The 14,232-nt window shown below is 41.2% G+C and overlaps 1 protein-coding gene across 10 annotated transcripts in view; it reads right to left on the bottom strand.

Annotated features, from left to right (window-relative positions):
• Positions 1–734: 734 nt before the first annotated feature.
• LOC114462948 (calmodulin-binding transcription activator 1-like) overlaps positions 735–14,232 on the bottom strand; it is an 83,088-nt gene continuing 69,590 nt past the window's right edge. For 3 of the 10 annotated variants that reach the window (XM_028446076.1, XM_028446072.1, XM_028446075.1), the window contains exons 11-22: positions 11,376–11,524; positions 11,013–11,197; positions 10,853–10,931; positions 10,489–10,756; positions 9,093–9,589; positions 8,786–8,934; positions 8,435–8,681; positions 8,226–8,294; positions 5,717–5,874; positions 5,572–5,643; positions 4,866–4,937; positions 735–4,704 (exon numbers count right to left, since the gene is read on the bottom strand). In XM_028446076.1, coding sequence (XP_028301877.1) covers positions 4,626–4,704; positions 4,866–4,937; positions 5,572–5,643; positions 5,717–5,874; positions 8,226–8,294; positions 8,435–8,681; positions 8,786–8,934; positions 9,093–9,589; positions 10,489–10,756; positions 10,853–10,931; positions 11,013–11,197; positions 11,376–11,524 — 2,024 coding nt within the window. In that variant the 3' untranslated portion in view covers positions 735–4,625. Of the gene's footprint in view, positions 4,938–5,410; positions 5,442–5,571; positions 5,644–5,716; positions 5,875–8,225; positions 8,295–8,434; positions 8,682–8,785; positions 8,935–9,092; positions 9,590–10,488; positions 10,757–10,852; positions 10,932–11,012; positions 11,198–11,375; positions 11,525–14,232 lie in introns of all 10 variants that reach the window. The other 7 variants (XM_028446079.1, XM_028446080.1, XM_028446078.1 and 4 more) reach the window with 7 other exon arrangements.

Here is a 14,232-nt window from a genome sequence, read left to right as displayed (position 1 = left end):
TAGGCTGACTAAGGTGCATTTCAAAATATTACATATTATTTACTCGGCTAAAAACAACTAAAAAAAAAAAAAAAAACTCTAATTGTTTGGAGTCTTATCTCTACATTTTGTAGAAAGAAAATACAGAATTAAATCTATAAGTGATTTATTCTGCAAGTGCCCTTTCACCAACGTTTTCTAGAAGGACACAGATGAGTACTCAACAAGAAAAACAAAACAGACCATAAATATCCAGGCCAAATATATCTTCATGTATGTTATTGGACATAATAGGGAAATCAACCTCCTTAATCAGATAATATTAATGACATTGCACAAATTCCATATCAACAGTGTTAAATGAGCAGATAGTAGCCTAGTGTTATTTGTTTTCTAAACAAAGTTCACCACTTTGTATACTGGGAAAAATGTTGATAGAAGAAAGTTGCAAAGTCTATTTCTATTTTTGAATGGTTTAATATAATCTATCCTATCTATGAATGTTTAAACCTTGGAAAGTAGCTGTAAATATTTTGTATTACAGTGTGTAATTTTCTTGTAAAAATTCTGGGCAAATAAAAAAAAAACGAAACAAAAAAACAACAAACACGGACTTAATGTGACATAGATGGGGGAAAAGGCAAGTTATTGAGGCAGTGTGGGGGTTTGGATCACATTTTTGCAAGCATTGTTGCAGACAATGTACCACGAAAACATTAAGGTTCTCACAACACAAATAACAGGCAGAAAATATGTTAAAGTGCAAATTTTCTTTTTATTCAGATTTCATTTTACAGCAGAAATTATGTAAAGCATTCAGAAGACATTTTCCACATATAAGGGCAATATTCAAAACACTTCGCATGGCCTCAGCAACAAAATATATATATTTTTTTAAAACATCACCATTTCAGTGATGCTTGTGCATGCATGTTTATAAAACAAAAAAGTAAAAACTAGGCTACAAAAAAAAAAGAGGGATGAAAGACTGAGAAAGGCATGAAGAACACAACAGCAGGCAAAGGCGGGAATTCTGCAGGAGATATGAGAGAACGAGAGAGAGGGAGGGCGGACGGGTTGGAGGAAGAAGTAGGTGAGGAAAGGTCAAGCCATTGGTTATCTAAAAGGGTCTACTGTTCTAGCATGCAACGTGGTGTTTGGCCACTCACTCTCAATACAAGGCCTGAATAGGTTTACCATTCATCTCATGAGTACTGAGGCTATCTCTGCGCAAGTCTACTAATTGTCTTCTATGGCAACATCTTGTTTGTAGTTTATTTTCTTTACCTTTACCACACTACATACTTTTTTTTACAGTCCCCAACCTCTCCAACTACATTATAAAACTGATGGATTTTCTGCAAGCTGTGAGTTTACTGTGAGTTTAGATTCAAGGGAGTGTATGTTAAGTGTGAAGTTGGCACGCACAAGCTTTTGGATGTAGCATTGTATGAGTGTTGAGATCAATAATAAAGATATTTTGAAGCTGTAGTTCTGCTGACGTCAGAGGAGGGGAGGCTTTGGATGTGTGACTATAGCCTGATTCCTTCTGATCGTGGTTGTCTGTGGCTTGTACAACAATTCAGAGCACACACGGGACATACATCAGGGAACGTCCTCTTGTAAGAACCCTTTCTGCATTCAAAAGTAGGTGCATGTATAGATTTTTTAACTTATCTGCTTAAATGTACCCTATTTAAGCAAAACCATACAAAATAGGCCATTTCGAGAAAAAGAAGATGGAAGCAAAACATTTCAGAGCAAAAATGTGAAACTAAAGAAAGAACAATTGGTGTACCTTTCCAGACATAACTATGCACATATACACAAATATGCACAGTAGTCGTTCAACTCTGTACCAGCAGCCAATCAAATCACCATGCCTTCTCCCTGTTCTTCAACCCTGAGTAAAATCTAAGGGAGAGACTTCATTGTCTTATCAAAGCAGTCTCACTGCGCTCAGTTTTGGTAGTGATATCTGTGCACATTTGTGACTGTGAAAGCATGGATTCCCCTCAGTGGATCTGTAGGGGACAGTGAGTGACAGAGAAACAAATAAATGACGGTGTAACCAACTGCCTGGGTGTTGTTTAGCTTTTCACACTGCTTCTTTTTTTTGTCAAAATGGGGAAGGACTGACATCATGAGTCCATAGAAAAAATAAAACAGCTTCCAACAGTTACAGTGCAACTGTGAGTGCACTTTTGACAGTGCTTTTAATACACAGATGCAAAATGTAATGAGTTTATTACTCGAATACTGCAAAATACATGCAAACGCAGAGCATACAGTGATACTGTAATCATAATTTTAGTCTCGTAAAAAGCAACAAAGAAGGTCAATCAGGCCATTAGCATTCATTCATATCACTGACAAGTAAGAGCTTCTTAACACTGTCAAGTAAATTAAAAAACAACAACAAAAACATACAATTTAGGAAAAGAAAGGGACGACTGGGAAACTTTTGGAGAACACACAATAGCTAGTTCCTGATATTAGTTTGCACTTTTCTGTTATTGAGCAGGCACTTTCTAAACAGAGCTTTCCAGAAATCTAAATACACATTATATATCTATGGCAGTGACAATGAGCAGGAACACAAAACAAAAAAAGATTTTAATCAAATGAAATGGTAAAAAAAAAAAAAAGTGGGAGGGGAGACATTCTGCTTTAAATGAAGGCTAGGCTGGAACTGCTGTGATCAATGGTCTGAATAAAACCTTTTGCATGTTGCTAAAGCACAACCACAGCGTGAAGAATGTAGTGCCCTCTTCCCAATTATTTGGGGGGGTCATCAATCATTGCATTCACATACTGTATAAACAACCGTCATTATCATTATAATCAATAGTGTTATTTTCATACTTGCATTTAAACCATGGATATGTAATGTTTGCCTTTGACAAACATGTAGGAGGTCTACTGCTGAGCTAATACTACATCTCATTTTCTATTGTTTACCGTCTGTGTGTTGCCTCCGTGGAGCTAACCGGTACTTTCTGGGTGCTGATTTTCCCAGTGTGGCATATTGTTAGGCAAAAATAGCATTCATAATAGTTGGCACTACTGGCAAAAAGGGTTTAATTTTTGCTAGCCAAGAAACAAAAGCACAAAGTGTAAATGTTTTGTCTGAAAGATCGTTGCTTCAGCTAACTTTGTTTTTCCCACTTATATTTCTAACATTAGGTTTTTCATGTTGCATGCTTTTACAAAATGTTCTTTTCAGTAACACTTATACTGGATACTCTTAAAGTGAAGCAATTAAAATCCTCTCACAGTCCATAGCCACTAACATGTTCTTTTTGCTGTTTCTTTGTCTTAAATCTCATGCACATTACTCCTTTTTGTATTATCTACACTATTTACAAGCAATACAGCTTTCCTGTGTACCCAGGTCTCTGTCTTAAGTTCTCATTATGGGATTAAAATAATTTATAATCTTAAATACAGTCTTCTTATGAAAAAGTTTCAGGGTCCACGTATCCCTTTACCTCGTCAGTTTATATACAGGAATATGCAATAGTCCAAAATATGGATTTGATCGCCCGTATGGGCTAATATGGGGACCAATGCCCTGTATAGGGGCAGGTTTAGGACCCATGTCCTGTACAGAGCAAGCATAGAGACCTCTCAGAGTCAAGAAGAAGTCAAGGCAATGGTATGTGACTCTCTCCTCAACACCACAGTAAGGATTTAGAGGTTCACGCAAAGAACAAACTAACAAACATTAACCATTGGAACATGTCATATTTTATCACACGGGGGAAAAAGGCTTGTCTCAAGCTTAACCGCTCTCAAGTCAATTAAATAAATATTCAGACCCTCAAATAAATAATGTTTAAAAAAGCACCCAAAATAAGACATTTGTCCTTACACAGTTCACATTACACAGGGCAAGGATTAATTGATGAGGACATAAGTGAGACACAATTACACATAGAAATACAAAAGAAACAACACTAAAGCAGTTTGGCAAGCATGCAGGAGCTCGCAGCTCAAACACATGCATTGAATTGAACGAACACGGACACACCACGTCAGGCGAGCAAAGTGCTGCCTCTGAGAACGACTCCATACAAAGTCCATGTAACAAATTAAGACATCGTTATTGAGAACCCGTCCCCATAGCTAACAATGCCCCTCTTACATTCAAGTGCAGTTCCTCCCCTTTTGATTGGGTGACTGATTATTAGGGTCATAAGCCTGTGAGTCACTGTGATTGGTGATGCTGAGATTTACTTAATCTGGAGAATGATTTGCCACTGGAGTTTTTCGGGATGATGAAGAGGAGGAGTAAGCAAAAAAACTTGCATGCAAATGCAAAATATGTGAGTTTTTTTGGTTTATGTTTTGTTATTCTTTCATGGATTTCTGCAGCAGGTTCTCTGTGTTTTTCGGCATGTCCAAGTAACCTTTTTTTCTTGAGCCATCTTGTCATCTGAGAAGCCTTCCAGTGCATTCGTCCGCTGTCATCGGCAGCAAGTGATCATCCGTGAGGCTCCTCCTGTTGTTCTCTTGGCCAACTTGCTTTTGCAAAGAAATGTACCCATGAAGAGTGCAAAGAATGCCATGAGGTCAATGCGATGGCCTCCCAGTGAAACTGTGGAGGAGGATCAGTGCTGTGGAAAGAGCCAGGCCCCTGGGCTCTACCCAGCAGTCTGTCTGTCTGAGCTGCCATGATGCACACCTACCCTGTCCTCAGTCTGTCTGGGAAGAGTTTTTTTTCTTCTCTTGAGAGAAGGGGATGAAAGAGAAAGGTAAGGGGAGAAAAGAAAAAAGAAAAGAAAGGGTTTATGGAACTGAGATAGAGGAGCTGAGAGAGGATGGCAGGAAAAGAAAAGGAAAAAGTAGAGAGTGGAGGAGGGGAGGGTGTATGGATTGCTCACAAGCTGAGGGAGCTGTGTGTGGGGCCTTGAGGTGGGCTCTCAGGACCCCTGGCCTTTCTCTGCTCTCTGGCCCTGAGGAGAAAGAAAAACACACATGACACGGTGCACGTGTTTGTGTGTGTGTGATAGAAAGGTTGCATATCACGGAGGTTTAACAATCTTTTTCAAAAGCCATTACTGTGGGCAACAGGAAAAGTTACTCCCCAACTCCCTGACACGCACGCACGCACCCGCACACACACACACGCGCGCACACAAAACCTTTTACCCCCTGCGCAAGACACAAAAGAAAACACTGACAGGCCAAGCAAGACATAATAAAACCCTCTCCTTATGACAGAAAAACATGCCCCAAGGAAGAGTGTGTGCAAGTGTTGCTCGTCTCTCTGTCAGTCATGCACTAGCTCTGCAGTCATTCGGGAGTCTTTGGAGAGAGACAGCGATGAAGAGGGAAAGAAAGGAGGTATAGAGCGAGAAAAAGAGGGAAAAAATCCAGGATTTCCTCTCTCTCTGCTAACATGCAAACAGGGGTGGGGGGTCCTCACCTGTTTCAGAAGCCTATGGTCCATCAAGGGGCTTCACAGGAACAGTAAAACAACACCAACTATTAGCACCAGCAAAATATGCCTTTGTTGCAGCGGGGTGTAGCGATGTGTGTAATTGAGTGTCGGGTGTTATAAGTGTGTGTCTGATGTCTGATCCTTACCTGTGGCGACAGCGAAGCAGGAATCTCAGGATCTTGCGAGCAGCCTGGTTTTGTTTCTTAGTTAGGAGGCTGCTGTGAACAAATAGATGAGTTGGAGTTTATCATGATGTATATGACTGAAGGTTTATGATTTTATATAAAGTACCTGAGGGAGTGCCTGAGGGAATGCCTGTAGGAGCGGTAGTATTGCTGAATGAGGACTGCTGCCCTACGACTTTGCTGAAACTTCCTTTGTTCATGGAAACTCCGGAAACGGCTCTGGATCAGGATGGCTGCCAGGGTCATCCTCTTATAAAGTGCATACTGAAAGAGTGTGAATGCAAAGCCCTGTGTCAGTACATGAGACTTTCCCCCAATTCCCCAAAATTCCCAAATCTAGCAGGAACCTACAATGATCCCAGACATAAGCCAGAGCATTCAAAAGTTGGATTGTTTGTTAAGGCAAGAATGGGAAAAGAGGTGACAAAACAAAAAGTCCCAAACAGCGGGGGTGTGCCAAGCAAAGGGCAAATGGAGTCAGGGACAATCATTACTGGACAAAGGTAAGTTCTTGTTTACCTACATTGACTTTTAGTTAACCCAGTCATGTCTACGGCTATTAAAGGCTACAACAAAAAGCGATTGCGACTGTTAAGTTCAGACCCTTGCAAATGTAAATTGCATGTTTAAAAAATGGTGACGACAGCTTACTATACAACTTGGGACAAGACAAAGGGACAATTTATTAGAATTCCAGTTCTTCTACGTTCTTCTTTTGTACACTTTGCGAAATCGCTATTTTATTACCAGTGTTGAGCGGTAACTTGTAACGCGTTACCGCCCCAACATCACTTTTTACAGTACCTAGTACTGTAACGCAATATTTTTATAAAGAAAGAACGCCGTTACCGTTACAATATGGTGCGTTTGTCCGTTACTTTGCTAGCTGCAGTGTACTTCCTGTTTACAGTGGCGCTACATTTTTTTGCGGGACGCCGTGCCAAAACACGGTAAAACAGTAGAAGAAGAAGCATTGTCAGCGTGTTTCTGTTTACATCACGTGCGCCAATCAAGGCGAGTCAATGCGAGAGCAGGACGAGCTTCTCAGAGTGGAAATAGATGCATTATTTTTGTCTCCAAAAGATGCATCAGTGAAGCTAAGCTAACGCTGCGACTGGATTTTAATGGACTGTGACTGTTATCCAGGGACAGGTCAGCCAAACGGTATGTTGTTGTACATATGCAGCCTGTCGCTGCTGCTGAGTCACTGCTAACAGCAGCTCATTAGCCTGATATGTTTAGCATTGTGTAGCTGAGAAAAATGATGTGAATTAGTTTTTCCACATTTATCTTTATAAGCATTTTTAACAGCAGAATGTGCACCTGGAATATGCACAGCTTACTTTACATTACTGTGCTAAGGCTGAAAAATTACATTTTTAATTTTGGAGCAGCTGTTTTGTGCTTTATATGCACATCATATATGGTTGTTTTATAGCAGTTGATCAGCAGTGGATTATTAAATTATTACAGCACTAATATGAAGCTGTATGGACACAAATGACCCAAAATAAATAATACACTCTTTAATTCTAAGTAACTCAAAAGTTACTTTTTCCAGTAACGCATTACTTTTTGGTTAAGTAATCAAAATAGTAACTGAGTTACTTTGTGAATGAAGTAGCTAGTAACGGTAACTAGTTACTTTTTTTCAGTAACTAGCACAACACTGTTTATTACCAATTATGCTGATGAGGTAGTGGTGGCATTAAAGTTGATGAAGCAAATTTACAACCTGGACAGAAAACTCTGATGGAGTAGAATGAAAGGCATCTAACCCACAGCCACAGTAAGCCCTGCAGCAAGGTGCTTGACTTAAAACCATTTACAATGGTTGCCCACAGCTCACCAAAGATGGGTAATAATAGAGAAGATTACTTTTACACATGAATATTTGGGTGCATATAATGAGAATAACTGAATCCTTTAAACATTGTTTTTGACACTAGCCTTAAACTTTCAAGCCAGACTTGATGACTAAACATGAAGGGGGTATTGTGACCTTTTTTTACACTTTGTGTAAAGGCCAACTTTTTAGTGCCCAAGTTTGACCTTTTTATTTACCAAATGACAAGTCTTCTTTTACTTTAGGAAATATATATAGGAAGCAATATTCAATCTATCCATTTTCTGAGCCAGCTCCTTTTCAGGGTCACGGTCGTCGGGTACTAGGCAGGGGTAGACTCTGGGCATTGCGCCAGTCCATCACAGGGCAACATAGATAACCACTCACACACACATTCACTCCTAGAGGAAATTTAGAGATTCCGATCAACAGTCATGTTTTTGGATTGTGGGAGGAAGCCGCAATAAACCCACACGAGCACGGGAAAAACATGTAAACTCCACACAGAAAGGACCCAAGTGTCCACCCCAGGGCTTGAACTTTTCTTGCTGCTAGGCAGATGTACTAACCACTCTTCCACCGTGCACCCAGAAGCAATATTGTATTAATCAAAAGCAAAATGGCAAATACTACATCATGTGAAAGTTTTCTTTTGTTATTTTTTTGTTTTTGAGTTCGCAGAGAGCGATAGCTACTACCTGCAAAGACATACTGTATGTACTGTAAGTATGCAGAGGGTTATGTGCAGCTATGCTCTGTTTACTCTTACCTGTTTGTATCTCTTATAGCAGCGTTGAATCAGTGCTGCAATCTCATTGTGTTGTTCCTGAATGGGACCCTGCAAAACATGAAAAGGAGACAATATAGTTACAATAGTGTGCTAGTCATTGTAAAGTTTGTGTCGATAAAATGCAAACAAGAACATCTGGTCATAATCTGTTACAGAAGTCCTTCCAATACTGTGACACTCAGACTTGCCTTGTGTTTTCTAAAGGAATGCAGAGCATGCCTGATGGTCTCATACAGCTCTCTTTTCTCTGCTTCCGTCATGGCTATACAAGAGGAGCCACTTTTCAACCTTTCCTCTTTCATAGCTGCACACAGGAAGGAACTCCACTCGGATGGGCGGGGTAGTGCTTGTCTAGCCTGAGGACTTTGCAAGGCCTCTGGCCCTGAGATAAAGTTTAGCTTAGGGTTAGCAGACTGGGGCTTGGATTTCAGGAACCTGACCGACAGAAAACAAAGCATTAGATGAAATGGTCATCAGAATGATTTTAGTAGTTCTCCTGAATTAGGCAAGCTGATTCAGCAACTTTTAAAAACACCAACCTTTCCACCTCACCAAGGCAATCTGACAATAACCTCACATCACTGCCAATCCCCAAGTTCACAGGCTCTGATTCAGTCTCCATAGCCTCTTGCTTGAGCCTGCTAGATGATGCATCCATTATGTGATCAGCTAACATTGTAATATCCATCTGTAAAACATGAAACAAAAATCCTATTTGGACAACTTTCAAATTAGTGTGTAGGTTGGTAAAGAGGGGAATCAATGGATTTCACAGTTTGGTGTTTTACATTTAACCAGGATTATTTATTTAGTAGAAACTAGATGTAACCAGGTTCCTCTTGATACCTGGAGGTCCTCTGCATTGTCCTGGTAAGTCAACAGCTCGGTCTCCTCTCCTTGGTCAGAAAACACTCTTTGGCGCAGGTGAATTGCCAAACGTTCTTTCCCCAGAATTCTCCAGGCAATGCTACGCTGTCCCAGAGTCTGTCTTTGACTCCACCGGGTGCTCCCTCCAGAACCCCCTATCCTGGCCTGCAGGTGGGAGAAAGGAGCAGTGGGAGGCCGAGGCTGGCTGAGGCTAATGGTGGCGGGGAGGGGTGATTTCTGGCTGCTGGGGTTTGAGGATGGACAGACCACAGAACTTGGAGAAGCATTGAGCAGAGTACGGAGTGGGGTGGTGCCAGGTACTGTGTCAGCTAGTTGCTGCTGTTTGTCAGGACTGGGTTTGAGTCTTTTGGTCGGGGGCTGACCACTGTCTTCCCCTGGTGAGGCTCTATGCCCTGTTTGGTTCCAACTCTGATTCTGTTCTTCTTGGTGGTTCTCTACATGTGATCTCCTCAGATCTGAAAGAAAAATGGTCGAAAAAAATATTCTGAAAAAGCATTTTTTCATACACCCATGTTAGCAAAATCTAGTGATGCCAAACTTCCCTTTTTGGTCTAAGACTTTGCTGAATTTGCTAAAAATATTTGGCATCAATTTTTTGGCTCCAATGAATAATGTTCAATCTTCACTATGAAGCAAAAAAAAATACCAAAAGATCTGACAATAGCAACTTTAACTCCCTTTTCAACATTTTATAAAATCTGTACAAAATGCCACAATAATGTGATTTGAGAGTCATGTGTATGTAGGCAGAGGGTCATACATATTGAATTATCCACTCAAGGAAACCTTTACACTCCAAGAGATGAAGGAAAAAAATGTGTAGGTGCTATGTACTGTGCATGTGGATGAAGACTCACCGTAAACTCTGTTCAAGGGCTCAACATTCATGTTTGCTCGCTTCATTCGACATTGTAAGTCAAAAGAAAATTTACTTTTTATAGCTAGGTTGGGGTGGAGTCACTGGGCTAGGTTCAACTAAACCTTTTTTCAATAAAATCCCCCATCATTTAGTTTCTTTCAGTGCTGCTTGCTCTCTTTTCTCTAATTCTCCACATGTATGAAGCTCTTGTTAAACAAAGTGACCATCACGTGTGAGTAAAATTACGGAAATGAGACTATATTGGCTGTAATTTGCAGCATTCTGGCTTTCAGATGCTGTTAGAATTTTTGCGATAGAGCAAATAATGGCGGATTTACAATCATTTAAACGTTTGGGGTCAGTGGTAAATCCGAACATTTTCATTAAATTCTAAAACCCATCCAGACAGTACGTCAAAAGTGGACATGTCCAGGTAAAACCAGTCTTATGGTCAACCAATATTAAGATGATCTTTAAATAAAGCTATTTTCACACCTGAACTTGAGTTAGGTTTTGGACTGTGGCATATCCCACTAGTTTGTGACTTCCCTCTCCATCTGTCCATCCACATGTCAGCAGGCTGGCTGTGAGTTTGTGGACTCTGTTGCAGCTGCTCTAAGAGCTCAGCCAGTCGAGTGTGGCCTCTGGAGCGGGCAATGTTAAGCGGCAGCCGACCAAGGGAATCAGGAATTGCAAGAGCTCTGGCATCCCACTGGTAAAGTACAAGGGCTGCTTCGGTATGACCCAGAGCACAAGCCCACATCTGGTGAAGTCCACATAAGCAAAATGTCACATGTGCAAAAACTGGCAAAGAGAAATCAAGGTCTAAATACATGCCATAAAAGCACTATTCACTCACCAGTGGAGTACAGGAAAAGTGGTCAACATTAAGGGGATCCACTTCCAACTCAAGGTCAATACTATCAGCATGCTTTGTGCTGAAAAATGACAGATGTGTGAAAATGCTGGTGGAGTCTGTACATCAACAGCATAAATACACATATTTTATTGGAGCTCACCGCCATCGAATGAGAGTCTGAATGAGGCCTGCATAGCCCTGAGCTGCAGCCAGATGCAGTAAGGTCATTCCTCTGGAGTTCTTACTGTGAACGAGCTGGTTAGAAGAAGCCCAGCATGGCTGAGACATCATTTTCTCACACACCACAACCACACGGCCTTCAAATGAACCCTGGTCAGGAGAGATCTGGAGAATGGGGATTAAAAGAAAACAACTGATTGTAAAGCAATATTTTTCTCGACTAATTTTTTTTTTAATTTATAGAACTTGCTTTGTATTGTATTTGTATTATTCTATTATTCATAAAATCCGAAAACTGATTTATTGTGGTGCTGGCCAGCACCCTACATCATGCCTGTCTTACATGTGGCTGTTGATCTGTAGCTCCTCCCCCTTCTACTCCTCCACTCTTGGTTGCCATGGTTTCTGAGCTTGGATTCTGATTGGTTATTTCAGCCATTCTCTGTTCCATCTGCTCCAGACGCTCCAAGATGGACATCCTGAACTGAGTATCTACAGCAAGAAGGAAAGACCCCATTTAGCCCTTTGCTGCATTTTAACAAACCATTAAAGCCTATTGGAGAGCTTTAAAAGGAGGAGCTAATCTTACAGAAGTAATAAAGATATTTTACCTGTTCAGAAAACCAATAAATCTTTGAATAACTGGAAAATAAAGCGAGTGTTGAGGCTTTCAGTATGTGTATGCCTGAATGTTTGTGAGTGAAAACAATAGTCAGAGGTTTATGCAATTTATACAATTGTGAACCTGTTGCTCCCTCCTCCCTTGTAATGTCACCTTCATGTGGTAAAGGAGTTTGAGTGCCCTAATGATCCTAGAAACTATGTTTTCAGAGGCAAGGATGATTGGTCAGACAGAGGACAGCACAAGGATCCCGATGATTGATAAAATCAGCAATTTGTGGACCCAGCCCAGGGGGTTACCGGGGGCCTGCCTTGGAGTAGAGGCCCATAGGCAGTTGCCTTGTGGCAAGGCTTTCACCCATGAGGACCTTTGTGATCTGGGCAAAAAAAAGCTCAAACATACTTGGGCGGACATCCGTAGAGTGGACTCCTGGCGGACTGTCCGCATGGTCATAAAGTCTCAGCTTTGCATTTAATTACACTTAATTGGCCTGGTGGAGTCTGCCTGAGTATGTTTGAGCCTTAAGGCAGGTACCTATGCGGCCTAATCCTGTTTTGGAAAATGGCCTTTTGAGCAAGGAATGTCACCTCTTTGGTGCGAAGGAGCTGCAGAAGATGGAGGAGGTTGAGTGTTACTGAATGGATATAGTTTATCTCACCAAGAGAATGGCTCTAGAACTTAAGTCCTTGAGAGGGACTGGACTTACTACTTTTCTGGAGTTGCTCCAGGTGAGAGGCAAAGGGGGTGGTCTTTTTATTACCCCTCCCCCTCCCATACTCTCTGTCAGTATGTTGGGGTTACTTCGCTGTGCCTTTAGGTCAGGGAATGGGTGCTGACTTTTGTTTGTGTCTATGTGCCAAACAGCAGTGCAAAATTCCCACCTTTTTTGGTGTCCATAGGAGGGGTCCAAAGTGCACTTGGACATGACAGGCAAATAAAGGATATTAAACAATAGTTAATTATGTGAAAATATTTTAAAGTTTGACTTTACTTAAAACACTGTCAATACATATTCAGATGTTTAATTATAAAAAACTAGTCCTATAATAATTGTGACCCACTGACCTTAAGTTACAACTTAAAGATGAGTGGAAAGCAGACTTAAACAATAAGCACCCACGAGTGATTCTATAAGTATGATGCTGGATTAATTGTTTATCTACTTCATATAGAGTTTTATATATCAGTTTAGATCATTTATTTTTCATCTTTAATCACATTGTACTCTTGAGGGTTTACTGGGCAATGGTATTGAGTTTGGTAATAGGTGACTAAGAGAAAAAAAAGATTTGGTAAACATTATATAAAAATTCTGAGATGTGAGCACAATCCATGAGTTGTCTAAGTCATTATGGAACTATAAGTCTCAGAATGCACATTAAACAAAATACATAATTCCTGTCTTTAGTGGGCCCTGACTTTGGGGTGACAGTAATTCTGTTTTTAATAATTAAATGTAGTCATTTTCAAGGAAACAACAACAACAACAGTAACAATAAACATAAAAAGGAGAATATTGAATGCATATCACAACAGTACAATTCTTTGATAGATTTGACAGGGCCTGTTGTTGAAACAGTGAAGATTATTATTATTATTATCTTCCCTAAACTGTTATGTTTAGCATTCTACATGATGCGCTTTGATGGTGCTGTCTGCTGTTGCTTGGTGCTGAAACTGAACCGCTCAACCACAGAAGCAGCAGCAGCAGCAACACAACACCACCACGACTTGTGGTACCAGCGTCCCTTTGTTTGTTAAACACACGCGCGCGCACACGCACGAAGACAAACACACACTTGGAGCCAAATGGCGCAACGAACATCAATACCCTGCAGACTCCAGACGCACCGCTATGGTTACACAGTACAGCAGCAGAGTAAAACCACGTGTACACCAACAAAAGACGAGAAGTGACCATAAAGTCAGATGATCTACGAACCCACACAGCGAGCTTCTCTATCTGCTGCTCTCCCGCGTCTGATCCACAAAACCCTGTTATCCACTCACACATTTCTACTCCAGGCGTGCAAAACACAACTAAGTGCAGAGAGGGAGGGGAGAGAGAAAGAGAGAGAATGTGTGTGTGTGTGTGTGTGTGTCCACGTTGAGGTAGTTTAGGAGCGCAGAGCTTCAAATCCGCCGCCACGGTCGGAGCTGCAGGAGGCTGCGCGTAACCTGAGCACGAGAAGTGTGACAAATGCCTGACGTGACGCACTGCCATGGACAAGTTGATCTTTATTTATCACAAGCCTGTAATTCCACATATGAAACGGCCACGAGTATATAGTGACGCTCTTTGTAAATAGCGCACACAGCTGTGACACGTTCCCAGTTAAACTAGCAGGGATCGTGGCATTGAGCTCGTCCTTGCCCTTCCTCTTCCTCTTCCTCTTCCTCTGTGAACAGCATGTCTGCTGCTGTGACTGGAGCGCCGCATTGCCGCATTGCGCAACGCGCAGAGGGGGGCGAACACGGAGGAACCAGGACTTTTATAGTGACTGCACACTAAAATCACACCACATCTGGATTCCTAAAAGTGGTCCACTCTCACATCTGGTTTAAAAAAAAACAAAAA

This window comes from Gouania willdenowi, chromosome 5 (genome assembly GCF_900634775.1).
Source record: "Gouania willdenowi chromosome 5, fGouWil2.1, whole genome shotgun sequence".
Taxonomy (NCBI): domain Eukaryota; kingdom Metazoa; phylum Chordata; class Actinopteri; order Blenniiformes; family Gobiesocidae; genus Gouania; species Gouania willdenowi.
Note: the sequence above shows the minus strand (reverse complement) of the source record. Positions and strands in the feature narration are given on the sequence as shown.